Raw genomic sequence first — 26626 nt, forward strand, 5'->3', positions numbered from 1 at the left:
AGCAAAGTAGTAAGTAACTACCAATAACATAGGGACTATATAAATACTTTCTGTGCAGTTAACAATACTTCATAAAAATGACTGAAAAGCATCACATGTGGGCTGGAGGGGTATAGGGGAAGTTACGAGCTCACGGCTGCTGTACGATACCAGAGGGACGGAAGGGCTGAATAAGTACACATTAACGTGTAACAGCAATACCCCAGAAACACTGCACAGCTTCCAACCTAGGAGAGGTGAAATGCTAAATGATAAAGAATCTAAAACAGCAACAGTGGCCAGTGAAAAAATGACAAAAGAAATTGAACAGCACAAAATGATACAGCAGACTCCAACTAAAATACATCAATTCCATTAGAGGGTAAAGCAAGAGAAAGAAACACAGAATGGAAACATTGATAAAATACTGTTTTTAAGCCAAATGCATCATTAATTTCGGTGTGGCTAAAAACAGAAACAGAAAAGCAGAAAATGAAAAGAAAGAGAAGGAAACGAAGAACAAGGCTGGTTCTTTGACTGGACCCGCCAACTTGACAAACATCTGGTGGATTTTAACGAAGAGACTAAGTTCAAACCTAGTGCGAGGGACGACTGAGGGCGGGGGAATCGGGCGGAGAAGCAGGTGCTGAGCAGTCAGCATGTTACTGGGAGGGCGCCGCAGAAGGGAGCCCTCCAGGCCACGAAGCAGACTTGAGAAAGTCTTGCCAGCCCAGCAGGGTCTCCAGAGATGGTCTGTTGGAGACAATCCCTGTGGCAGGGGGGCCAGGGGGCCGCAATACCTGGCCTGCCGGGTCACAGGCTCGGGCCCCCAGACGAAAGCTGAGGCAGAGCCCGAGGCCACGAGCAGCGGGTGGTTGTCTCTGACACGCACAGCAAGGTCCTACTTGAAGGGACACACCCGCTCCCGCGTTCCCACCACAGGGACACAGCCTCAAATGCTGAAGCTATTAAAATGCTGTTAAAAGACTGAGTGAGTGTTACGGCAAAAATTTTGAAAATTAAGCAACTAAACAAATTCCTAGAGCTGCTAACTTATGAAAACTAACTCAAGAAGAAACGGAAAGCCTGCACAGTCCTACGATTTAAGGTAAGTAACTACCAACCATAGTGGAAAACGCCCCACATCTCAGTGGCTGCTCACAACACAAGTCATTTCTCACTCACAAGAAGTCCAACTGCGGTCAGGCAAAGGACTTCCTGTCCTTTTAGTCATCAGAAGAGAGGCAGGCTCCCTGACCTTGTGACAGAGCTCGCCAGGTCACTGAGGGGCGGGAGTGGCCCACCACACAACTGCGTCCAGCTTACTGTGTGTCACATGCTGTCCTAGGGCCTTATTTGTAATAAATCATTTAACCTGTGCAACTCATACAGCAGCCACCAGTACTACTGCATCTTACAAACGAGGAAATCGAGGAACAGAGAATTTACACAACTGCCCAAAGTGAGACACTGAGTGGTGTACGTAGAAATAAAATCCTAAACAAAACATTAACAAACCAAATACAACTATATATCTGTAAAGGAAAACCCGTCGTGACTAAACTGTGCTTATCTCGAGATTTAGGGTGATTTGTACATTAGCAAATTATTACAATTAACCACATTACCAAATAAGGAGAAAAATCATACGGTCACCTCAGTAAAAGTTGCAGAAAAGTATCTGATACAATTCATCTATTCATGATGAAAAATTCTCAGCAAATCCATAATAGGAAGGAACCTCTTTAACCTGATAAAGGCCATCTTCAAAAAAAAAAACCTATTAAAGTTTAGTGGTGACATGGTGAAAGCTCTCCTTTTGTTTATTATTTTAGAATAAGATAAAGGAGCCCACTCTATTACCCTGTCTAATCAATATTGTACTAGAAACATTAGTCAGCACAGAAAAGCAAAAACCAAAAGAAAACAAAATGGAAAACACAGAGTAACAACCCAGAGTAAAGGAATGGAAAAGAAAACCAGGAAACCCATTACTCCTAGGAAACATGACTATGCATCTGGAAAAGCAAAAATAACTACAGGTGAATTATTAAAATTAAGAGTTTAACAAGATTGCTGAGCATAGAATATACAAAACTCAACTGCATTTCCATTTAATAGCAACAAGTCATTAAAAGAAGAAATCCAAACAAATTTTAAAAATATCTTTTAGAAATGTCATCACAAAATAAGAGGCACTTAGGAATAAATAAAACAAATGACTCATAAAACCCCTATAGAGAAAATGATAAAACTATAATGAATTCAATATTACCTGTATGTCTATCCTTTCCAGACCAAACTATGCAATTTCAAACAAGATCCCAACTTACCCAGCTAATTGTAAAATTTCTAAAATGCAAAGGGGCAAAAACCGCCCAAACGTCTTGTGCTTCAGACAGGAGGTCACAGCGTGCAAAGTGTGGACGTGCACAGAGGTGACAGGTGGACAGGGAGGCCCGTGGGGAGACCAGAGGCTCAGACCAACACACCGTTTACGCCCAAGAAGTCTGGTCAACGACGATGCTGGGTGATTGGACTCAGACATGAAAACAATGAAATTGTGTCTTTAACCTTCACAACATTCACAAAAAGCAGTTCCAGGTAGACAAAACTATAAAGTCTCTTGGAAGATAACACAGCAGAACAAACACAGAAAGACTTCTAAAAATTAGTAACGAAAATTACTGAAGCATAATAAAAAACACTGATAAATCGGACCATATCAAAGATTAGAATTCCTCTTCATCAAAAGACACCATTACAAAGTGAAAAGACAAGTGCAAGCTATTAGTAAATGCAAACCACAAAGCATTACTGTCCAGGATTATAAATAATTCCTGCAGACAAATAGTAAACAGACGACCCAATAGGAAAACAGGGAAAAACCCCTCACGAAAAGGGAGTCCAGATGGCTGGTTAACACACCGACAGGCGCTCGGCTCCCTTGAGGACTGGGGAGCGGCAGACAGAACGGCAGGAGGCACGCAGCACACCTCGGGAGTGGGGATATTAAAGACTGGAAATATGTTGGTCTGAAGACATGGACCAACAGGGATTCTCCTAAACTACTAATAGGAGTATTGGTAGAACCACTTTGGAAACAATTTGAAATTATCTGCAGTAAAGCTATTAAAAGTATGGTTAAGGAGTTAAATGAAACATATGCCTAGTGGGAAATAAAACCTTAAAAAAAAAGAATTTTAGAACTAAAAAAATATCCTTTCTGAAATTAAAAATTCACTCTACAGGCTTAACAGCAGATGAGGCAGAAGCTCTGTGAGCTCTGCAGTAGGGCGGCAGCACCGACCGCAGCGAAAGCACCAAGAGGACGCCAGGGGGAAAGACCGTGTTAGTGGCCTCGGGAGACGAGAGTGAGTGGCCTAACACGTGTGCAGCCAGAGTCCCAGGAGGAGAGGGAGGGGGAGAGAGACAGATAGTGATCAGGTCAAATAAAAAATCTGAAGAAATGGCAGCCAAAACTTTTCCAGTTTTGATTAAAAATATATAAACTCACAGGTTCAGGAAGTTCAATAAAATCCTAACAATAGCATCATAAGTAACAGTATGGTGATTATTCTCTATAAACTTACTAAATCTTCTAAATAAGTTTTTTAAAATGATCTGATGACAGAAATCCCACCCCCACACAAAAACTACACTTGGTATGACACATTTCCCGGCGACTTTACAGAAACCGGTGCTGTACAACAGGGCCGGGACCAGACCGGTGACCGGAAAGGACGCCCAGAGCCTCGAGACCCCCTTCCTCTCAGGGGATACCCAACGCCCCACTGACGCCCCGGGATAGAGTCCTGGCATGCACAGCTACACACGGCATCTTCTCAGAGGCCGGTTCTTTTTCCTCAATCAACTGAACATTGTTCTAAAAAATTATTTTCCCAAAGATAGTGGGTGTTCCATAAGATGAAGTTTTCAAACTAAAAGAAAATCTAGTTTTATACCCTGTTATAACGCAATTTTCAGAAATACACTATAAGCAAAAGAGAGCCAGAGCTTGGGTAGATACTTCTACTGTAGGATGTTAATATACAACAACATTTTTTGAAATGTTTCCCACACTATAAATGTTACTTTTGTTAAATCCGGGAACTTACTTGTTTCTACTCACCAACCATGGTGCATAGCTTGTTGTATGAAAGAATTCAATAATTTATAAAAAGCCACTTTTTAGAACAATGTATTCATTTATTAAATAAGAATTATTTGTTACATAAGAAATTATTTTCTTTAATCACCATGCATATTTCTTTTACATTAAGCAAAAAACACTGGATTTCCTTTATCTTAAGATATTTGATGAAAAATTAATGATCCGTTTGTCTTAAAATGTGTCAACGTGTTTTGTCTCAAAACATGTGAATGGCTTGGATTAATCCTGTCTTTTTAGAATGTCTTAGAAAACCGAGCTGTGGGCCCTGACCACAGCTCAGAGCTCACAAGGTAACTGCAAACAGAAGAGACAACCCTCATCGACAAGTACACCAGGTGAAGAACAAACGTGGGCACGCCTCACAACTTGGAAGGTCAGGTTCAGGAGCAGCTCCCGAGGCGGGCGCTGCTGAGCGGGAACAGCGCCATGGTCTTCTTGAGCTCCTTGTAGCTCCAGTGCAGCTGCTCTACCTCGGCCCTGTGCTGAGCCCGCTCCTGGCCCAGCTCCTGCAGGAGGTGCTCGTTGGTGCTGACCAGGGAACTGGGGGGAACACAGGGCAGTCACGTCCTGGCGCTGCTGCTGTCTTCTCCAGCAGCATCCTCCCTCGCCTGGCCAAGCCTGCCTGTTGACCCCACATGTCCCAGCTGTGCCCGGACCTGCACACCTGCCCCCTCCCGCTCCCTCCTGGCGGCTGCCATCTGCCCCTTGCCTGCAGACTGGGTGGGGCTGTGTCTGACTCAACCCCTCAGCCATCATGCCATCCTGCAGGCACTGCCAGTGAAACAGATCCATGACTCAGCATGAAGAGCTGGGTCCCTCCATGCTCCAGCCACGCAGGGTTTACTGAGAAGGCCGTCACAGTCTATGACTGGCAAACAATGTTCTAACTCCAGAAAAGACCCAAACACTGATTTTTAATTCCCAGTCAAATATGAAGGACCTTCTTAAAAGTCCTGACATTGTAACAGTACAACTGAAAAGTGCTGATTTTTAATAGTATTAACTATTTTTAATTATAGAGGAGATTTCAGAAAGACAATGGTGTTATATTTTGCCAAATTGCCCTGCTCACCCAGTCAGCAACGACTCAAGCACATTTGTGTCATCTTAAGGAATGGGCAAAAGGAGGGCCATTTTCTGCACAAAGGTCCCCCCACTGCAAATGACAGGGTGCAGGTGGCAGCCCCGTTTGCCTGGACCACTGAAAGAGCCCCTGACCAGGCAGAGGCTCGGAGTGGACAAGTCCGTGTGAACCCCACTGCGCTGCACTTAGGGGCTCTGCACCCCTGCCTCGTCCATACTAACCCCACGGAGCTAACACCTCGTGACCTGCCACAGACGGACCTGTCGGGCTCCGGGGAGTGCACGCCTGCCACTTCCCTGCACTGTGCCTGTGTCCCGCTTCCCTTCCTGCTGCTCTCCATCTACTCTCAGCTCAGTCCCACCTCTCAGGGGCCCCCACAACGTCACTCATTGTCCCTCACGTGCCCCTCATCTCTCAGCACACCTCGCAGAATACTGCCCCAGAAAGGGAATCAAGTTCTATTAAGAAAGAGAAGCTCACAGAAGTGCCACGGCAGCACAGCGACACATTGGGGCCCAGAACGCCGGACACCAGCAGCTGCTGCTCCTGTGCTCCCCCCCGCATGCCTCGCCCCTCCCCACCCAGCATGGCACCTGTGGCTCTCCTGCAGCATCTGCGTGAGCTCCTGGACCTTGTCATAGTGCTCCAGGTGCTGCTTCAACTCCACGATCTCACCAGACAGCCTCTTCACGTTGGTCTGAAGCCCTGAAAAAGAAAATAAGAAGCATTATTTAGTGAAATTCATTTATACATTTGGAAAACTAAAATGATTCTTGAGTTTAAACTTGACCCAGGACACGAGAAAGAATATGTATGTAGCTCAGCAAGGGTCAATTTTTGTAAGCAACTCAAAGACAGGGGTGAACAAAAAAGGCCCCACTGTACACATCTGGGCGTTTGTACCCCAGGGCCCAGTCTGGCTCCCTCCTTGGGGCTGAAGCTTAGGGACTCTGCCTTGTGGCTATCCTCACAGAGCCACACCCCTGTGTGGGGGGCAGGGGAGTGACAGAGGTGGGCCTGGTACCAGGTGGCTGACCCCTCCTTTGGGGCTGCGTGCCGGCAGGAGAGGCCTGAGGGCATCTCTTCCGCAGAGCAGCAATGTATCTCTGCCCAGGGGAGAGCCTGCCACTTTGGGAAGTGACTGGAAGTGGCCAGAAACCCACGGTGGCCACAGGTCTCTGAGGTGCCCGCTGGCCCCGTATCCATCAGTGACAGAGGTTGTGTCTACATTCTGTCTATATGACTATTGCCTCTCTCTGGGTTTTCTTCTCAAGGGACGGGGAGGAGGGGTCAAGAAATATACATTTATTGGCTCCTAAATTCAAAACCAGGATGTAAATAACTCCCCATGTAGACACACCACTGCAAAGCCGTACGTACAACACCAGAGACAAGGGGAAAGCCAGCGCGGGAAGGTGATGGACAGAGGGACGTCGATGTTGACAGCGGGACCTTCTCACGACCACTGTCCCAGGGGCGAAGGGGCCTCCTTCTGCACTCAGACAGGAAACCCTACCCAGAACCTGCCGAGCTCCCCGGAGGAGGGCAGTGGTGGCACAGGTCAGCACGAACTCCACAGTGGTCGACACCGACAGGAACTAGGTGACAAGACCAGAACCCCACAGACCGCATTGTAGCACCTGGTGAAAAGGGAGTCTCGAGACCCCGAACACGAGATAGCTCCGGTCCCGCACGGTATCCACGCGTGCAGGTGCCCCACGCAGCCGGGGGGGCAGCTGATGGACCTGAGGGCGGGGTCACCCCCAAGGGACCCATTTTCATGGGAAACCCTTGCAGGCCAACCAGGGGACCAGGACTGGCCTGAGGCAGGTTCAGCATCCTCTAATGAGGTGAACCCGGGGAGTCCTTTGTGGTCTGAAGGGGCTGGAGCAACCCGTGACCCCTTGAGGCAGACCCGCCTGGTGAGGGGCCCAGGTTGAACTGGGGAGGGGACAGGGCGAAAGGAGACCATCTGTCTTTATTGGTGGAGTTAGAGAACCTGCTCCTTCTAGAAATTCAGGAGAACAAATTCCACATGAAAGGTACAGTAGGGACGTACCGAGGACGAACCGCACACGAGTCACTGCTCGAGCACAGCAGCAGCCCGTTGGACGACGAAAGCCGTGCCCAGAGCAGACCCAACCACAACGGCTTCAGAATGCACCGAGGCCAGAACCAGAGAGTGCCAGCAAGGAGATGGCTGAACTCAGGCAAGAGCGCACAATGAAAGCTGAACTGGAAGGAACTCAAGAGCAGTGAACGTGAAAAATGACATCTCAAAAAAAAAAAAAGCAAAAACTGAAACAAACAAAAAAAAACCCCAGAAGGTAAAAAGGGGAAAGTTTTTAAATTAAAAATTAAAAAAAGAAAAGATCGTGAACAACTCTTACACTCAATAAACTAGCCCAGTAAAGACACTGGGCAGGGACATACCGAGGCAACTCTCCGGGGCTGCGCTCATGTGGCAGAGGCCACAGTGACTCCTCGGGGCAGAGGCCATGGGCCATGAAACATTTGTGAAATGAAACCCTGCAAGAGACCCCACTTCTCCAGAGCAGGTTCCCATGGAAAACAGACACCACAGACACCTCCTCATTCTACAGCCCAGGACCTGCACCTGAAATACCAAGAGCATATGTTTGTAAAATGACAAAACACAGGGTCTGGTGTGTGAATGTTTTGCCCGAGATGCACAGCAATTTGAACATTTCACCTAAAATGTCATATGGTGTGACTGAGTGTGATAGTGTTATGTTACAGAAGCATGTGCTTATGCTTGTAATAAAAAGGGGGGTGTTATGTGTGCTGGACCCCATGGCATCCGAGTGAAGAGAGGGACAGACTGCGATCCGGGTCCGGAAGGTGCAGTGCTCGAGGAGGAGCAGGAGCAGGACCGCTGCGCCTGCTGGGGACAGACCAGGCTGGGCAGAAGGACGACTGCCCCGCGCACGTCAAGGGCAGAATGGGCTGGCACCACAGTCCCTGGCGCCGCAGGCCTGGGGTGATCCCCAAGCTCCCAAGGAGTCAAGGAATGGGGTGGCAAGGATGCAACGGGGACCGCGACGGAGGTGCCTCTGCCTCAGGCACAGCTCTCCTTCCACACACCCCCGAGTGTGCCATGGGCAAGTGTGCATGCCACTCGTGGGCCAAGACAACTCAGAGTGACCAGGATGCGAGCTCCAGCACCCCTTCTACAGTGTTTGCTGGTTCTGAATTCTGTGCGTGATTTAAAATGCCATCTCCGTCAGTGTTTGAGCACTCCTGTTTCCCCAAGTAGTGGCACCAAGCAAACCACAAACTCACCACCGATCTGCAAGTTTAACGCAGCTGAAACCTCTGCATTTTTTACTTCTTTCTTCATGCTGGACAAAAGAGCCTTTAAGCTACTATTCTCTTCCAGAGATGTGTCTAAATGTTGTCTCAAGTCATCCTAAGGACACAGAACAATACACTTAAAAAGGACAAATCAAATTCAGCAAAATGCAGACAGAAAATTAAATGAAACCCTCTGAAATGACAATAGCTATTATTTTTCTTTTATATATCAGAACTGCTGAATCTCCATGTGAAAAGCAGTCCAGCCATATGTCCCTTAATGACGAAGACATGTTCTGAGAAATGCACCGTTGGGTGATCATGTTCTTCTGCGAGCACCTCGGAGGCAGGTACACAGACCTGGACGGCGCAGCTCACAGCACACCTAGGCTGTGTGGGGTCGCCTGTTGCTCCCTGGCTACACACCCGTGCTGCATGTTCCTGTACTGAGTAATGCAGGCAGCCGTGACACTTGGTAAGTATTTGCGTATCTAAACACACCGAAACACAGGAGAAGTCCAGTACAAATGCAATATAAGAGATAAAAATAAATGGTACGTGTGTGTACCAATGCAGCGATAAGTAACTAGCACAGAAAGGTTAGGTAACTCACTCAACCTGACCTGGCTGGTAACTCCACAGCCTACCCTACGGCGTGACATAACCCATTAGCAGTGACTTTTTAAAGAGAGGGAACCCTCAGTAGTTTCCGTACAATAAAATGCAACCCCAGTGACTAGTGAGGTAACACTGAATGCACAATAGTCTTTTTTAAAGTAAAAATTTGTATACATTTAATGATTTGATATATACATACTGAAGTCACTGCCATGGTCAAGGGGGCTAACATATATTCTGCTGCTAGTTTTTGTAATGAGTGACCCTGAAATCTAGTCTTTTAGCAAACTTCCTAATTTAATACAGTATTATCACCTGGAGTTATCCAACTGTCCCTCAGCCCTCTAGACTTGTTCACCCTACACAAAGCAGCTCTGCACCCTGACCAGCATCACCCTATTTCCCCTACTCCCCACCTCTGACAACCCCTTTCTACCCTTTTCTTCTACTCGTTTTTTAAATATATTTTATTGATTATGCAATTACAGCTGTCCCATTTTCCCCCTTCACTCCCCTCCACCCTGCACACCCCCTCCCACCCACATTCCCCCCCCTTTAGTTCATGTCCATGTGTCATAAGTTCTTTAGCTTCTACATTTCCCATACTATTCTTGCCCTCCCCCTGTCTATTTTCTACCTACCATCTGTGCTACTTATTCTCTGTACCTTTTCCCCCTCTCTCCCCCTCCCACTCCCCTCTTCATAACCCTCCATGTGATCTCCATTTCTGTGGTTCTAGTGTTCTAGATGTTTGCTTAGTTTGTTTTGCTTTTTGTTTTAGGTGTGGTTGTTAATTATTGTGAATTTGCTGTCATTTTACTGTACATGTTTTTTATCTTCTTTTTCCTGGATAAGTCCCTTTAACATTTCATATCTTAAGGGCTTTGTGATGATGAACTCCTTTAACTTGACCTTATCTGAGAAGCACTTTATCTGCCCTTGCATTCTAAATGAAAGCTTTGCTGGATAGAGCAATCTTGGATGTAGGTCCTTGCCTTTCATGACTTGGAACACTTCTTTACAGCCCTTTCTTGCCTGTAAGGTCTCTTTTGAGAAATCAGCTGACAGTCTGATGGGAATTCCTTTGTAGGTAACTGTCTCCTTTTGTCTTGCTGCTTTTAAGATTCTCTCCTTATCTTTAATCTTGGGTAATATAATTATGATGTGCCTTGGTGTGTTCCTCCTTGGGTCCAACTTCTTTGGGGCTTCTTGGACTTCCTGGAAGTCTATTTACTTTGACAGATTGGGGAAGTTCTCCTTTATTATTTGTTCAAATAACTTTTCCAGTTGTTGTGTTTCCTTTTCCCCTTCTGGTACCCCTGTGATTTGGATGTTGGAACGTTTAAAGGTGTCCTGGAGGTTCCTAAGCCTCTCCTCATTTTTTTGAATTCTTATTTCTTCATTCTTTTCTGTTTGGTTGTTCCTTTCTTCCTCCTGGTCCACTCCATTGATTTGAGTCCCAGTTTCCTTCCCATCACTATTGGTTCTCTGTACATTTTCCTTTATTTCACTTAGTGTAACCTTCATTTTTTAATCTAATTTGTGACCAAATTCAACCAATTCTGTGAGCATCCTGATTACCAGTGTTTTGAACTGTGTATCTGATAGGTTGGCTCTCTTTGTCGCTTAGTTATATTTTTTCTGGAACTTTGATCTATTATTTCGTTTGGACTATTTTTTTGTCTTGACGCACCTGTTACGTATGAGGGGCGGAGCCTTAGGTGTTCATCAGGGCGGGGCAACTCACGTTGCTGTGTTGTGCTGTTGTTTGTAGGGGAGAGGTCCAAGAGGGAACAATGGTGCTTGCTCTGCTCTCTGTGGGATTTCAGTCACTTCTGCTGCTTCCTGCAAGCAAACTGGGCCCTTCTGGTGCTGATTCCCAATGGGTGGTTTGTGTATGTCCTAGGACCCTGTGGGTTTCTCCAACAAACTCCCTTTTTAGGCTGGGAGTCTCTCCCAGCACCTCAACCCCCACAGGTGTTTTCAATAGGTGTTTGAGGCTTTATTTCCCTGCTCTGGGACCCTGGGTTGCAAGGTATGTCTCAATCCTCGGTTTCGCCTGGTTTTCTGTGAGCAAATGTGGGACTGGCCACCTGGCCTGCCAGCCGCCTTGTGGGCTGTGCCCATCCAGGATCAGCCGCCTCCCTGGGTCCACCAGCCACCCTACTGTGAACCCTCTCGGTCCCCGCAACCTGACTGCTCGCCGCCTACTGGTTGGGATGAATGTTTCTACTTTAACTCCTTGGTTGTTGGACTTCCATACAGTTCAATTTTCTGTCAGTTCTGGTTGTTTGTTTCCAAATTGTTGTTGTCCTTATTTTGGTTGTGCGAGGAGGCACAGTGTGTCCACCCACGCCTCCATCTTGGCTGGAAGCCTGCCTTCTACTCAGGGTTTTGATATTCCATATATAAGAGATCATGCAGTTTGTTCTGCCTGACTTGCTTCACTCAACTTCAAGGTCCATCCATGTTGTTGCACAAGAAGGATTTCCTTCTTTTCAAGGCTGAATAATATTCCCTTATAAACACATGTTCTCTGTCCACCAGCAGATGGACACAGGCTGCTTCCACATCTCGGCTACCATGAGGAATGCTGCAGTGAAAACGGGGGTGCAGACACCTCTTTGCCATACTGATTTTATTTCTGACGGGGATCTACCCAACAGTGGGATTGCTGGATTGTATAGCAGCTCTATTTTTAATTTTCTGAGGAAACTCCATACTGTTTTCCACAGCGGCTGCATCAATTTACACCCCACCAACAGTGCACCAGTTCCCTTTTCTCCATGTCCTCACTGGCACTTGTTACTTGTTGGTTTGTTGGTGACAGCTGTTCCAACAGGTGTGAGGCAATAGCTCATTGTGGTTTTGATTTGCATTTCTCTGATGCTTAGTGATGCTGAGCACCTTTCCATGTACCTGCTGACCATTTGTATGTCCTCTTTAGAAAAATGTCTATTTTTTCAATGAGGCTCTTTCCTTTTTTTTGGCATGGAACTGTATGAGCTCTTTCTGTATTCTGGATATTAACCCCTTATCAGATACATGGTTCACAAATATTTTCCCCTATTCTGCAGGCTTCCTTTTCATGTCGCTGACTGCTCCTTTCCTGTGCAGGAGCATTTCAGTTTGCTGTAGTCCCACTAGTTTATTTTTGCCTCCGTTGCCCACGATTTTGGTGTCATATCCAAAAAACCATTTCTGAGGCCATGCAGGAGTGGAAATCTTCATCTTGCTCAACCTCAGAGGAAAAGCCTTTACTGACCATGTTGGCTGTGGCTACATAAATGGCCTTCATGTGGTGAGGAAATTTCCTTTCATACCTATTTTGCTGAGAGTTTCTTTTTTTAAATGAATGAACATTGAACTTTGTCAAATGGTTTCTCTATAACTATTGAGACAACTGTGTGGTTTTTATCTTTCAATCTATTAATGTGGTATATTAATTTGCATATGTTGAACCAGCCTTGAATTCCAGGAGAAAAATCCCACTTGATCCTGGTGTATAATCTTCTTGATGTAATGTTAAATTTTTCTGGGAGCTTTTTGATTACTGCTCAATCTCCTTATTTATAGTTATTGGTCTGTTCAGGTTTTCTTCTTGATACAATCTTGGTAGGTTGCATGTTTCTAGGAATTTATCTTTTTCTTCTAGGTTGCCCAGTATGTTCACATACAATCATTCTTATTAGTCCTTTATGATTTTTTTTTAAATTTCTGAAACATCCATTGTAATGTCTCCCCTTTCATTTCTGATTTTGAGTCTTTTTTTCTTAGTCTAGCTAATGGTTTGTTGATTCTGTATAGTTTGTTTTTTTAAAACCCAACTCAGTTTTCTGGATTTTTTTCTATTGTTTTTCTATTCTCCCTTTACTTCTGCTCTGACCTTTAGTATTTTCTTCCTTCTGTCAACTTTGGCTTTAGTTTATTGTTCTTTTTCTAGTTCCTTGAGGTGTAAATTTAAGTTGTTAATTTGAGATATTTCTTTTTTTTAATGCAGACATTTATGTGTGATGGTCTTATGGTGAGGTTACAAAGGACCAGGGTGGCCCTGCCACCCAGGAGTCTTGGGCTCAGAAGCTGGGCCCAGCTGTGCTGGCTCTGACTGCCCTTGGGTGCCACCTGCTGGTGGAAATTCCCTTAGGTGCAATTGGACACCTCAGGTCCTGTAGCTGGCTGGTACAGGCAGGGCAGGGGCAGGAACCCCAGGTTCACCCAGCTAACTGGAACCTTCCTCACTAGTGGTCTGGGGAGCCTGAGCCAGGGAACATGGGGCCACAACAGCTCCACCTCAAGCCTGGCTTCATCTTCTCTGTCTCCCCCATTCACCCTCCTTCAGAGAAGGCAGCTTGCTCAGGAGAGGCAGAGCTGGGAGAAGTGGCGATGCCTCCAGCTTTTGCTGTGGGGTCTGGGAGTGACACAGAGTCAGGCTAGCGTCCCCACAGGTGGGGGAAGCCCGGTGGAGAGGGTCTGTGATCCTGGAAAGGCCAGAGAGGAGCCCCAGTGCTGCAGACCAACAGCAGCTAAAGGGAAGTGCAGAGTCGAGGGTCTCCCCCCATTCTGTGAGGTGAAAGCAGTGTTTTCACCCGACTGAACAAAAGGAAACAGAAGGGGCGTGGCTCACCATCTCCTTCCGAGTGTTGTTGAGCTCTGACACCACTTCACTAATCTTCTCGCTGTACTGCTGCTGTTGTTCGAGAAGGTGCTTTTGCAGAGATTTATTTTCTAGAGTCAGGTAGCTAATTTCTTCACTCAAAATTGTTGAACTGTCCTGAGTTGCTGTAAAGTCTTGAACAGATGACAAAATATGTCTTGCCTGAGCTAGGAGTACAAATCAAGGATTATTACTGCATTTGTACTAAAAGGATAAAGTGTAAACAAAATAATATTCCACACATCTTGAATAACACACACCACATGCACAGGCATGGAGACTGGCAGAGGGACGTGACCACCATTGAAATGACCTTTGCCCCAGCTCTTTTACATTCCGTCAAGGATGGGAGGCAGAGAAGAGCAGAAAAGTTTTATCCTAGAGAAAAGGTGTCCCTTAGGAGGAGGCTAAGGGAGGCCCCTAGGTGGTTTGGCTGCGCGCCCTAGCTGCACAGCACACTCTACAATAGCCCTGACTGCTCCTGTGCTGGCCTGGGACCCCCACGCTGGCACCACCTGGCACCTTCCCAACTGGGAAGAGCAGCCTCGTAGCCTGTTGCTACCCTATCAGGACGGGGTAGACTAATGGGGATGCTAATCTAGGGGCTCCAGCATCTTGGAGCACCCTGATTGCAGGAAGAAAAGCTGAGGGGCCATAAGACTGAGCAGCTGAAGTGTGCAAGAGCCTCTGGCAGCAGCCAAGGTGGCAGCTCCAGGCAGGACCCAGGCTCTGTCAGGAAGGAGAGGGCTAGCAAGTCCCTGCTCCTGCCGGGACACTGAACGCTGCAGCCCAGACTTCCCTGCACCCCAGGGGAAACAGGTGGCCCCCCGATCATGCAGCATCCTGTTTCACACCGTGACTCTGGGTGAAGGGGTCCCCAGTGTGCTCCTGCGCCCGCGCCAGGTGGAAGCAAACCAAAGTCCTCTCAGGAGAGGCCATGCCCCTGGACCTCAGCCATTTCCATCAAAACCTTGACAAATCCTGGGTCCTGCATGCAATCGCACTCTCAAAAGATTCAGAGAAGACAGCAACAATTTTTAATCTCTCCAAATCCTCATGTGGAAACAAAGCGATGAGAACCAAATAACTATGTATGGCACTGCCAACAAAACCAGGCAGCAAGGCGTCTCCCCGAACCCAAGCCAGCAGCTGGAAAAACCAAAAGCCACACCTCAGGGGAGCCCCCAGCTGCTGTGAGGAACACTGTCAGGATACTCCCTGCAGCGCAGCAGCCAGTGGCAGCTGATGGGGAAGGTCCAGCAAGGCGCGGGGCCTGGAACCCAAGGGGAGAACAAATACCGACTAGCACAACGCTGCCTGAAGGCTGGGCCCGCACGTGGCCGAGTCACGAGCTGCCTGTCCCTTCCTGACTCACCCAGGAACATCTCGTTGCTGTGCAGGGACTTGCAGCCATGCCAGTACCTGTCTACCAGGTCGAGGAGGGCATCCAGGAACGTCACCTCCAGGGTGGCCTTCTTCCCAGCTGGCACAGCTGAGTGCAATTTGGGAGACACCTGCAGTGGCGACAAAACCACGACACTGGCTTCTAGTCCCTGAAACACAAGGCTTTTCTAAGGCCACACACTCATGTGGCCACCAGGCACCGTGCTGACACCCTTGTCCCATGGACTCTGCTTGATGGGGCTGTTCGCAAACCCACAGGGGATGACTCATGGGGTTCACCTCCCCACCCCCAGATGAGTGACCATGGTGGATCGGAAGACCTCGGTGCCCCAAGTGCCCACAACAGTGGGTTGGGGCTGCCACCTCACAGCAGGAGGAAAGGCTGAGAGGGGTGCAAGCAGCCTACACTACACGGTGTCACACTACGTGTCGGCACTGCCACACCACCACCAAAACCACAATCACAGTTTCAGGGCCACGGTTGTGGGAACGCCCACAGGGGTGGCTGTTTAGGGTCTTCCTGACCAGTCTACAGTGACTCCTGGAGGGGACACCCCTCAGAGCCAGTCCCAGCCTGCACAATCACTGGTGCCCGGAAGGCCCTGAATGCAATTACGTCACATGTGCAGAAGAGGCCACCATGGATGTACCCAGTGCCCACGCGGCCCCGACACAGTCAGCTGTCACTGGCACTCACTGCGATGCTCTCTCCTTTCCTCCCTTTAGAAAAACTATTTTATCAGTTTAAAAGAATTACTGAAGAACGGGGGGAATGGCTCGTGCTTTCCCGCTCACTTTCCCAGCGTTCGGGGTAAACTTACTGTGAGTGAGGGTCTGTGGAGGGAGACAGGGAGTAAAGGCTTCCATCTGTCGCACAGGCCGTGACCAGAGCTGGGGACACAGGACTGGTCCCAGGTCTGCAGGAAGCAGTTCCAGGCAGAAGGTCAGCGAGGGCCCCCCACCTTCACAGTCAGCGTTCTTCACTGTCACTTAACAGACAGAGGGACTTTCTACTGAAGAACCATGGAACAGCTAGTGAGACCCTGAGTGACAGGAGGCCCTGGGCCAGGGCAGGGAACGCCGCTTCAGCTGGGATGTCCCTCACCTCCCACCACCACCGCCTACACCATGTGAGCCCGAGCACCAGGGAGCACAGTGGTGGGTGGTGGGTGTACCCTGGGTCCCCAGGGGCAAGCCCACCAAGGGAGCACTGCTCTGCCCAGGTTCACACCAGGGGTGGGCAGCCCGTATCCTGTACCCAGGCTCACAGTAACACTGAGGCCTGGCTGCTGGCCCCCAAAATTGAGGCTGAGACCATCCCAGTGAGTGTTTGGTGGCACAAACACCTCCATCAGAGGCTAAATCTGGACACTTGGCCAGGTGACAGGCATGGGTGACAGAGCCACAGTCCTTAGGGTAGACCCAGTGCAGTTACTCAAATTTCCGTCTTCCACCTGAGAAGCATGGGTAGTGTCCTCTCCAAGAAGACAGCCACCATGTGGCCACAGCCCTGAGCCGAGGGGAGGAGGAGCCATGGGCAGCACCGCCCCACCCACTTGAGGACCCACTTATGGGCCCGCAGAGTCCCAGGCCCACAAGTGCACACGTCCGCTGGGCTCGGCTCCGCAGACAGGAAAGGCCTGTGCACATTCCCGTCTCAAGCACATCCCCACTTTCCCTCCCCCCTCAACCTGCACAGTGAGAGTGGGAGACAGAACAAAGAACGGACGACAGCCAGGGCCCCTGTAAAAGCAAACTCTGACCCAGGACCCGCAGCAACCAGCCGGGAAGCCCACCCGCCAGGTCTGGGCCCCAGTGTGTGGAAGCACACTTCACAAAACAGGGAGGGGACAAACACCAAGGGAAAGTGCATGTAAGGGCTGTATCTGTCTTGTGATCACAGTTGATGTTGAAAACAGAAGACATGGCGTTACCAAACAGCAGCGACTCAGCTGTGGCATCAGCCACCCTGCGCTCTCCACTCACCTCCCTGGTGCCACCCGTGCTGTGGGGCCTCTGCTCTTCAGGCTCAGACGCCTCCACGTGGGAAAAGGTCCTCTCGCTCCTGCCCTCGCTCCTGCCCTCGGAGCTGTTCTGTCTGCTCAGACTCTCCTCCAGGCAGCTGAGACACTCCTGGTCTGCAGGCCCCTGGAATCTCCCACCAGGCATTCTTCGCTTTCTGTACTTTTCGGGAGCAGGCAGAGGATTTAACACCTTTTGTGTTGACAAACTTGACTTCTGAGAAGAGGACACCGAGTCCTCAGCGTCTGTGGAGTCTGTGACAGAGGGGAGAACACAGCCCTTGTTCGGCCGAGTTCTCTGGGCACAGCAACCAGTGCTGTTACTTAAAAGGGGTGTGCATGTGCACACCTGTATATGCGTGTGCAACACGTGGAAAATCCATCAGAGTGACAGGACTGAGGAAATAACTTCCATAAATGAATCAACTAATTATTATGTGTTCTTGCCAAAATTACACATAGCAAAGATGAGTCAAGTGAGTAAAAACTTAAAATTCAGAAATTAGAGAGGACTCAACCATTTGTTCCCATAGGAGAGTCCATTAATGTCACTAGTACCTGGAGCCACCCTCCCTCCCCCAGGGGACACGGCACACATCTGCTGACCAGCTTCCCCAGCGGTGTTGCAGCACCTGGGCGCTTTGGGCCCTACTCATGTGGACCAGGGCCCTCGGAAGGCAGGCTGTTCCTGGGCCCCCAGGGCCTGTACCTCCCTGCTGTCTCCTTGAAGCTCCTCAGGCCTGAGTCCTGGGACCCTCCTCTACCTGAACTCTGAACACGCTGCCTGGTTCCCCATGCCCCAGACTGATGGGCCTCCTGAGGCTGCCCTCCCACCCAGGCCTCTCTGGATCTCCTCTGCATTCCCACACTGCATCGACATCTACATGTCCCCCAGGCTCACTATGAGCAGAGCCAAGCCCAGGACTCCCCAGCAGAGCTGGGACTCCCCAGCAGACCCAGGCATCCTGTGCTCATGACCTGAGTAAACAATGCCAGGCACCTGGCTGCTCGGATCAGCGAGCACCTAGATGTGCTCCTTCCTCCCTCAGCTCTGTGTCCATCACCAAACTTCTCCAAGTCCTTCTGTCTCCGAGTGGAACCCTTACTGGGTCCACAGACAAACCGTTCCATCTGCTCTCCACAACCCCATAGGTTACTGCATGCCACCCACCCCTGCCCCTGTCCCTGGGGACAGACGCAGACCATGCACTGCCACACCACCTCACCTTGACCTGTGACCTGTGTTCTTCTTTCTCCCCACTCTGGCCCCAAAGCCCAGTATGAGCCCACCCTCCAAAATGCTTGGCTGAGTCTGGCCATCAGGGACCAGCAGAGCAAGCCACACTGGGAGTCACCCCACAATAGTAGAGTCTGAATGCTTTAAAACCCTCAAGCACACAGAAGACAGAAAGATCAACAAATCATTCCAGGTCACAGGAGTCTGATGAGCCATGACAGACATGCTGTGCGCATCTAGACAGGGTCCTGGACCGCAAAGGAAACAATGTTGCTGGAACACCTGGTGACATGATTAGGCTCCATCTGTGGCAGAGTTCATTTCCTATTCTGGAGGGGAAAATGCTGTTCAGGAGAATGTCCTTTCTTAGAGGACCATGCTGGAATGCTTAGGAATGCCAGGACACCCCACTCCAAGGTGCCAAAGAGAGTATATGCACACATACATATGGACACACACATATGCATATATATAAGCACACAAGCAGACCCACATACAATACATGTGTATACCTATCTACATATACCCACATAAAGGCTCATGCATGTACATGGGGCGGGGGCAAGGGTAGCAAATTCGGTTGGTGCCAACATGGGGGACTGGATGAAGCAGATATGAAACCTCCTTGTTCTGCTGGTGCTGCCTTTCCGTGTTCACTCTGTCTGGGACTTCACAGGGACTACAGGTCAAGAAGGAGGTCTAAACACCGTGACAGGCACCTTTGTGAACGGAAGCGAAGTGATGACTTCTGACAGTCATCACTTTGGGTGGGAACAGGGGTCCTGTGCACCCACGCCCACAGCGTCATTATGACGTCTCAGGACACAGGGTAGGTGCAACCAGGCCAGTCAAAGGAGAGGACATAGCAGGAGTGTGTGACCTGGCCTCAGCGCCGCACCCTGCAGCAGCCTGCAGCCTGCACCCCGGGCAGGTCATCACCACAGCCCATCCCAGCCCTAGAGACCCCACGAACTCACCTGAATAAGCCCCATGAGGGGCCAGGTTCACTCACGTAGGAGCTCTTCCGGCACTTCTGTCCCACATGCACACATAGCACTTTGGTTAACTTACTAAATATCCTCATCTCTAAGTTTTAAAAGACAGCTATTGCTATAACCTGGGCCCATGTATTTACAAGAAAATGTACGTGTGTGAGTGAGAGAGGGAGAGAGGGAGAGGGAGAAAAAAGTCTGTGTGCATGTGTGTGTAGAGAAAAACCACAAAGTACTCAGAGACTAGGAATCAAAATATGGACATATTCTAAATTACAGTGCACAAGGTTCTGTCCTACGACATTTTAGAGAGTTCCGCAAACAAAGAGAAGAGGAGAAATTTCACAGGATGAAAAATATTTACATGCTTACGAAGGAGTCGGGGCAGTCGTGCGAGAGATCGGGGAAGTCATGTGAGAGTACCTGGGTGCGGCGGGAAGTGTGGGTGCGGCCTGAAGGCGCGGCAGGCCTCCGGCGGGTCTCCGGGCGGCGGCGGGAGCTCCCCGCAGTGCTGGTTCTGAAGCCTCTTTTCTGGACAGCACCCTCTGGGGCCACCTTTCCTCTTCTCATAGCCCTTCTTTATGGAGTCCCCACACTGGTGCTGCACCGAGTGAGGGCTCCACAGGTGTCTGGATTCTGTTTTATTAAAGAGCATGTAAAATGTTTTAGTTCACTAACAGTTACATTTTAATTGTGTCTGACAGTGTATTATCATCTGTTAAGTATATCGATTAAATAAGTAGGTCAATAATGCAATCACCAAATGCGTGGCGAGTCTAGCAGTCCTGCCGGTGAGGCTCCCGGCACAGGCCCGACACCGGCCGACTCACCACTCACCACACAGTTGAGGACGTGGGACAGCGTGGTGTCGGTGCAAAGTCAGACCTGGTGACAGACAAGACAGAGTCCAGAAACCACAGAGGCTCGAGTCAACTGAATTAACCAACTCCCTAAGGTTACTAAGGGAGAAAAAAAGACAGTGTTTTCAACCATGGCACTAGCACCACTGGGTATACGGTGGCGGGGGCGGGGCACAGCCTGACCCGTCTCCCACCCGCTCACGAACCACTCTGAGAGTGGGCCGCAGACCTCAGCACTGGCCCGCAGGGTGTCTGCGCTCCCACAGGGAAAATCCGCACAAGCAGGGGGCAAAGGCTTTTTTACAGGGTGATAAAAAAGCACAAATCAAATAAAGAAAAAACTTGATAAAGTGGACTTCAGTGAAATTAAAACTTCTACTTTTCAAAGCACTGTTAAGAAAACAAAAGGCAAACAATGGAATGGGAGAAAATGTGCAGTACTTACATCAGAGAAAGGGTTGTATTAAAAACCAAAAAGAACTCTTATGACTTCCTGCCAAGATGAGAAGAAGGGAGAGGAACAGACTTGAGCAGAAGCCTCACAGAAGAGGACGTACAAATGGCCCATGAAGTACATGAGATTTTCATCATGGGTCTTCAGGAAAATCAAATTAAAACCATAATAAAATACTAAAACGTACCCAGAAGAACAGCCAGAACAAAAGAGACAGACAGCACCAAGAGCTGGCGAGGACGCCCGAAGAGCAGATGTCCTCCTGCAAGCAGGCGGATCCTGGGATTTCAGCCCAAACTTACACCTCAGCCTGCTGTCGTCTTCATGAAAAGCTCTCAGAAACTCGTAATGGAAGGAGAAATGGTGCTAAAACTTACACACAAGCCCTAATGGGAAACAGAGTCCCTGGCAAAGTGATGGAGTTTGTGCACGCACCGGAAAGACTTCAAGATGACCTTGTTGCGTTTAAAGTTCTAACGTGGCAGCCTGAGTTCTAAGTGATCCCTGAGGCTAGTGAACACCCCCCATGGCTGACACAATGTCCATCCCACTGGCCACGGGATGTGGGAGGAACTCCATCCAACAGCACGCTCCTCCCGCCCGCCGCAGACAAGAAATAAATCGTCCCGGACACAATCTTGCTGTTCTGGCAAGAAAGAGGGTGGCAATTCCCTCTAGTGGAGAATGCCCCAAGTCCTTCTCTCCAACGGTTTTTATTGGGAATGGTATGTGTAGGTGTATACAGCATACGTGGATAGCTCATCAGTCAGTGTCAAAAGGCTCTAGTCACACAAAAACAGGTATTTATGGTTAACAACGGAAGGAACACAGAGATTTGTCATAGGTCACGGTCTGTTAGCCACAGGGTGTTTCATGAGATAAGGAGTTTACTCCTTATGCCTTGAACTTACACATTCAGTTTATGTCACCAAGGCTATAAAAAACAAAGCAGAGCAAGCTTCAAAGGATACAATGTACATTGTAGGCCTGGTTCCCATGGGAACCCTTGGTGTTAGAGTCCAGTCATGCTTGCCACCTGCGTTTTTACCTGTTTTTCCAGGGAGACGTACTACCCCCTTTCAGGGCTTGCTCTTGTGGGGCTGTAGTCTCGGAAACCATACAGAGTGGTCCCCAACAACAGGATGTTACCTTCTTGTCTACTTGCACATTTGACTTCCTCCCTATAATTGTAATTGATCTGAGAAAGAATACAATTTAAACTACCATGCAGTATGACTATACTCAACTTAAATATATAACTTTTTCTTTTATAATTCTATAGTCCAAATTACTGACATTTACAAGTACACGAGACTTCATGAAGATTCTATATTTAAAGGTACATTTTCTAAAAAGCACTACTGTGCCCGGAGCAAGCTGGGCCTGCTGGGCTCTGGGTGGAGCTGCAGTCTACCTTGGGAGCTGTGGAAGTCGTCCTCCTGCTCCTTCTGGCTGCAACTTGTGCTCCTAGGAGGGTTGCTCAAGTCCCACTCGCACTCGGCAATGAGGTTCAGGACGGCCTCGTCATCGGCATCCATGACCAGGCACTTCTTGGCAGAAGGGTCAGTGCACTTAGCTCTGGAGTGGTTCGGTCTGCAAGGAAAAGCCAGCTCAGTGCTGTCACTCCAACCGGGACACACTCCAGCCTGCACAGGCCCCGTGAGGGGAGACAACTGCATTGCCAGCACAGCCACAGGGCTCTTGGGAGGGAGCAGTCGGTGCGAGTGTGGGAAATGGCTCTTGTGCCTCCCTCTGCTGAAGTGAGGCAGAGGAGGGACTCAGCAGGACAGCCAGCGGTGGAAAGCAAAGGCCTGTGATGGTGGCACTCTCAAACTCTATGAGAAAAACTACCTCTAATAAAAATCAAAGAACTAAATGAATGGAGAGGCAGTGCACATTCAGAGATAGGAAGACTCAATATTGTCAAGGTGTTCCTTCTTCCACTTCCAACTTGATCTTAAGATGCAATGCAATGCAATGCAATCCCAATCAAAATCCCAGCAAGGTACTTTGGGGATATTAACAAACTGATTCTGAAGTTTATATAACAAGGCAATTGACCTTGAATTGGCAACTCAATATTGAAGAAGAATAAAGCTGGAACAGCTAACTCATAAACTCAGGTGGAGGAAGGAGCTAGGAAGCTCTGTGAGGCGTCTTTTATAAGAGCGCTGGTCTCATTCATGAAGGGTCCACCGTTCATGACCTAATCACCGCCCAAAGGCCCTGTCTCCCAATACCATCCATCATCTTTGGGATTAGGATTTCAACATATGGATTTGGGGTGGGGGAGGCACAAACATTCAGACCATTGTACGGGGTACCAAGTACGGTTGTCTACAAAGCACTCAGTCTGGTCTGAAATAGGGAAGTGAGGGCAAGGGAGGCTACAGGGGGCACATCTGAGGGATCAGGAGATCCCAAGGATTTGGATCTGATCTTAAGGCGTTAGAACAGAAGTTGGTAAAGTATAGGCTACGGGTCAGATCTGGCCCACTGCCCGTTTTATAAAATAAAGTTTTATTGGAACACAGTCAATCCTTTAAGTATTGCCTATGGCTGCTTTCACTCAACACAGGCAGAATTCAGAAGCTGGGACAGAGATCATATGGTCCACAGAGCTGAAAATATTCACTCTCCAATCTTTTACAAAAAAACCTGGCCAACCTCTACATTACAGGAATTTATAAATGAGCTAAGGCATATAATGCAAGAAAAAGAAAACTATTAAAAGCTTCAGACAAAACAAAATGGTGTACAAGAAGTACATAACCCTAGCACATTAAGAGAAATGTAAACAGTTGATTGATTGACTTTTGCCTTTAGAATCAACCCATACGCAAAGTATGAAGACTCTTGATGGCTTCAGAATAGCTAAATACTATCAACCCTGATGACCTAAAGTTAAACATGAAGATGCAGATGGCGGGAATGGGAGGCACCAGTGGGCACACACTCCCACAAGCCCACCACAGCAGAGCCTGGAGCACGGCCACAGGACACTGAGCGGAGAATACAGGGGAAGGGGCACAGCCCACATATTGTCACCACGGTGCAGGGAAGGGGTGATGGGAGCTGTCAGGTCCTGCTTCAAGTGTGCACACCCAAAAACGGCAATTAGTTTGTGCTGCCTGCTGATAAGCAAGCACGTTAAACAGAACCTGGAAGCAGAGACAGTTACAGGAATGAGTGCAAGCGGCTGCTGGGGAGGGGGCCAGGAGGTGGGAGAGAGGACTCGTGTTTGACCACATTCCGCACTATTCGTTTTACATGTGTTACTTTAACAAACACTTTAATATTAAAAATAATTCAAACAAAATGTGGACCATGGAGAGAGACTCCATCCCACTGTCTCCTTGAGCCCCAGCTGGTATCCGGTGTTTCTCCTTCCCTCTTTTTTCCCCTGCATGTCGGCCCTTTAAGTGGTGATCAGTGCACAAAAATATCTTTTACGTCTTTTAGTCAACACAGAGCTTTCTAATCTTTTAGTTAAACACGCTATGACCAGACAAGCCTAAGTACCTTCTTTCCACAAACACCATGCATGTTCATACCTTCCAACTCTGCAGACAGCTGGGAAGCTGTGTGTGGAGTCGAGGGATCCCTTGGAAGCGAAGTGCAGCTGGGAAGCTTTCCGCTCGCTCTCTCTCACGGGGCGGTCATCTAAGGAGAAAACACCGCCGAGAAACTAGCAAGAGATGCCGTGAAGCAGGCGCACCTCCTGGCATCCCGTCAATACCCTGCAGTACACCACACATGGCCAGGGTTGCCGCCACTCATTCCAGATCTTCCATCCCCTCCAGACTGACCCTGCCACTGCTGATGCAGTGTCCTGCATTAGCACTGAACAGACCCAATAAAGGGAGGCTGGGCTTTGGTGGCTATACTCGGTTTCTCAGCGATGCTGAGTGCTGATTCCAAAAGAACCACCCTGACTGCCGAAAGCTCACACCTCAGACACTGTATTGGAGGCAGGCTGTACACAGCCTGAAAAGAAGTACACATACAAGTTCCCACACAGGGATCCCTTCTCCATCTCCTTCCTTCTTTATCCTAACCCCAGGATATATTTGATTTTAGAGAGAGAGGAAGGGAGAGAGAAACATCAATGTGAGAGAAAAACATTAATCAGATGCCTCCCATACACACCCTGACTGGGGATCAAACCACAACCTTAGGTACGTGCCCCGACTAGGGATCGAACCCACAACCTTCTGGTGTATGAGACAATGCTCCAACCAACTGAGTGACCTGGCCAGGGCCGGGCTTGTTCTTATAATGCACATTTTGGGTGTGCATTCTTGAACCGCACTGAACACACCTGAGAGTCTCCATGGGTGAGAACCCTGAACATGCTGGAGAGAAGACAGCCTAGGCATGTGTTTATGCCTAGCATTTGCATCCTCAGATCCTCAAAACTGGGAAATAAGAGTTAAGTTTAAACTGTCCTCTGGTGCCCTGGGCATCAAAGGCAACTTCCGGACTTCCTTCAGGAAATACTGAACATGAGGTGATTCAAATGCTAAAAAGTTAGTGCTGTGGAATTTGCAACATATTTGAGCACAGAATTAACATTACAAATGGTGGTTAAGTTCCTAACCTGCCCTCCAAAGAGCATTTAACCTGTGGCAAAACCCAAAAGTACACCATTACCATTAAGATATGAGTAAATGAGCTGATGTCAAAGCAGAGAAATGAAGGAACTAGGGAAACCACCCAGAAGCACATCTGCAACTGGGGCTGCTCCTTGAGACACAGCTGCCATCCTAACCCCATCCCTGTCCCGTCCTCAGTGACCTCCCCCTCTCCTCCCAACCTTGAGACATGGCCTGGGACCTCCTGGCCTCCCATCTCTCACATTCCCCCAGCATGGGACCTGCTCTCATGGTGTGGACACTCCTTGTGCTCACAACGTACAACTCTATTCACTGAGCCTTAACTTCACTTTTTAAAAAATCCTCGCTCAAGGACATTTTTTCATTGCTTTTTAGAGAGAGGAAGAGAGAGAGAAGCAGCGATGTGACAGAGAAACATCGACTGATTGCCTCCCGTAAACACCTGGACCATGAATCAAACCCACAAACTAGATTGTGTGCCCTGACCAGGAATCGAACCTGTGACCTTCAGTTACGGGATAATGTTCTAGCCAAGCCACACATAGGCAAGGGCTGAGCCATAACTTCACTTTTGAGTCAGTTCCAAGTCCCTTATTCTAAGAATATTTCTCTGGACTATTCCACTATAAATTCAAACTCAGTCTGGCTAAAACCAAATGCAAAATTCATTCTCCCCAAAACTACACTCTCTCCCTATTACCAAAGTGGGATTCGGCCGCCTGCTGCCATACACAAGTATAGCACAATAATTGGTGGGGAAGGGAAAAGGTTTTTATTAACAGGTTGCCTAATTTGGGGGAGCAAGAGGCTCCCCTGCTCCAAGCCATTCTCTTCTGCTAAACAGAGAAATCCCCTTGCTCCTTAAAAGACTGAAATCCAAATCCATGCCCAGAGATTTCTCCCCACCCCCATTCTTATCTGTCCTTTTGGAGTTCAAGGCTGCCGTGCCAACAGATCTACATCTCTCCAGCCCCAGGCTCTCTCTCTCTCTCTGGAGTGCACACTTGTGGAGTTGGCATCTCCATCCCCCCACCACAGCCTCCTCCTTCCACCCAGCCAGGTGCCTGCCAGATTACTGCAGCTGGTTGCGTGAGGGGCTCCGTCCTGAGGGCCCCTGGGGGTCCAAGGCTGCTTGTAGTCCCAGAGCTGGAGAACGTTCCGGTGCATCCATGTGTTGCTCTCAGAGCCAGAGACTGGGAGTGGTGCCAAGTGGTGCGG

At 48.7% G+C, this 26626-nt stretch overlaps 1 protein-coding gene across 2 annotated transcripts in view; it reads right to left on the minus strand.

Annotated features, from left to right (window-relative positions):
- Positions 1 to 4035: 4035 nt before the first annotated feature.
- Positions 4036 to 26626, minus strand: part of CEP72 (centrosomal protein 72) — a 32781-nt gene continuing 10190 nt past the window's right edge. The window contains exons 4-12 of one of the 2 annotated variants that reach the window (XM_028516822.2): positions 24347 to 24455; positions 22207 to 22385; positions 19902 to 20114; positions 17215 to 17504; positions 15200 to 15338; positions 13795 to 13958; positions 8541 to 8667; positions 5831 to 5942; positions 4036 to 4693 (exon numbers count right to left, since the gene is read on the minus strand). In XM_028516822.2, the coding sequence (XP_028372623.1) occupies positions 4534 to 4693; positions 5831 to 5942; positions 8541 to 8667; positions 13795 to 13958; positions 15200 to 15338; positions 17215 to 17504; positions 19902 to 20114; positions 22207 to 22385; positions 24347 to 24455 (1493 nt within the window). In that variant the 3' untranslated portion in view covers positions 4036 to 4533. Of the gene's footprint in view, positions 4694 to 5830; positions 5943 to 8540; positions 8668 to 13794; positions 13992 to 15199; positions 15339 to 17214; positions 17505 to 19901; positions 20115 to 22206; positions 22386 to 24346; positions 24456 to 26626 lie in introns of both variants that reach the window. The other variant, XM_028516814.2, reaches the window with a different exon arrangement.

Source organism: Phyllostomus discolor, chromosome 3 (genome assembly GCF_004126475.2).
Source record: "Phyllostomus discolor isolate MPI-MPIP mPhyDis1 chromosome 3, mPhyDis1.pri.v3, whole genome shotgun sequence".
NCBI lineage: Eukaryota > Metazoa > Chordata > Mammalia > Chiroptera > Phyllostomidae > Phyllostomus > Phyllostomus discolor.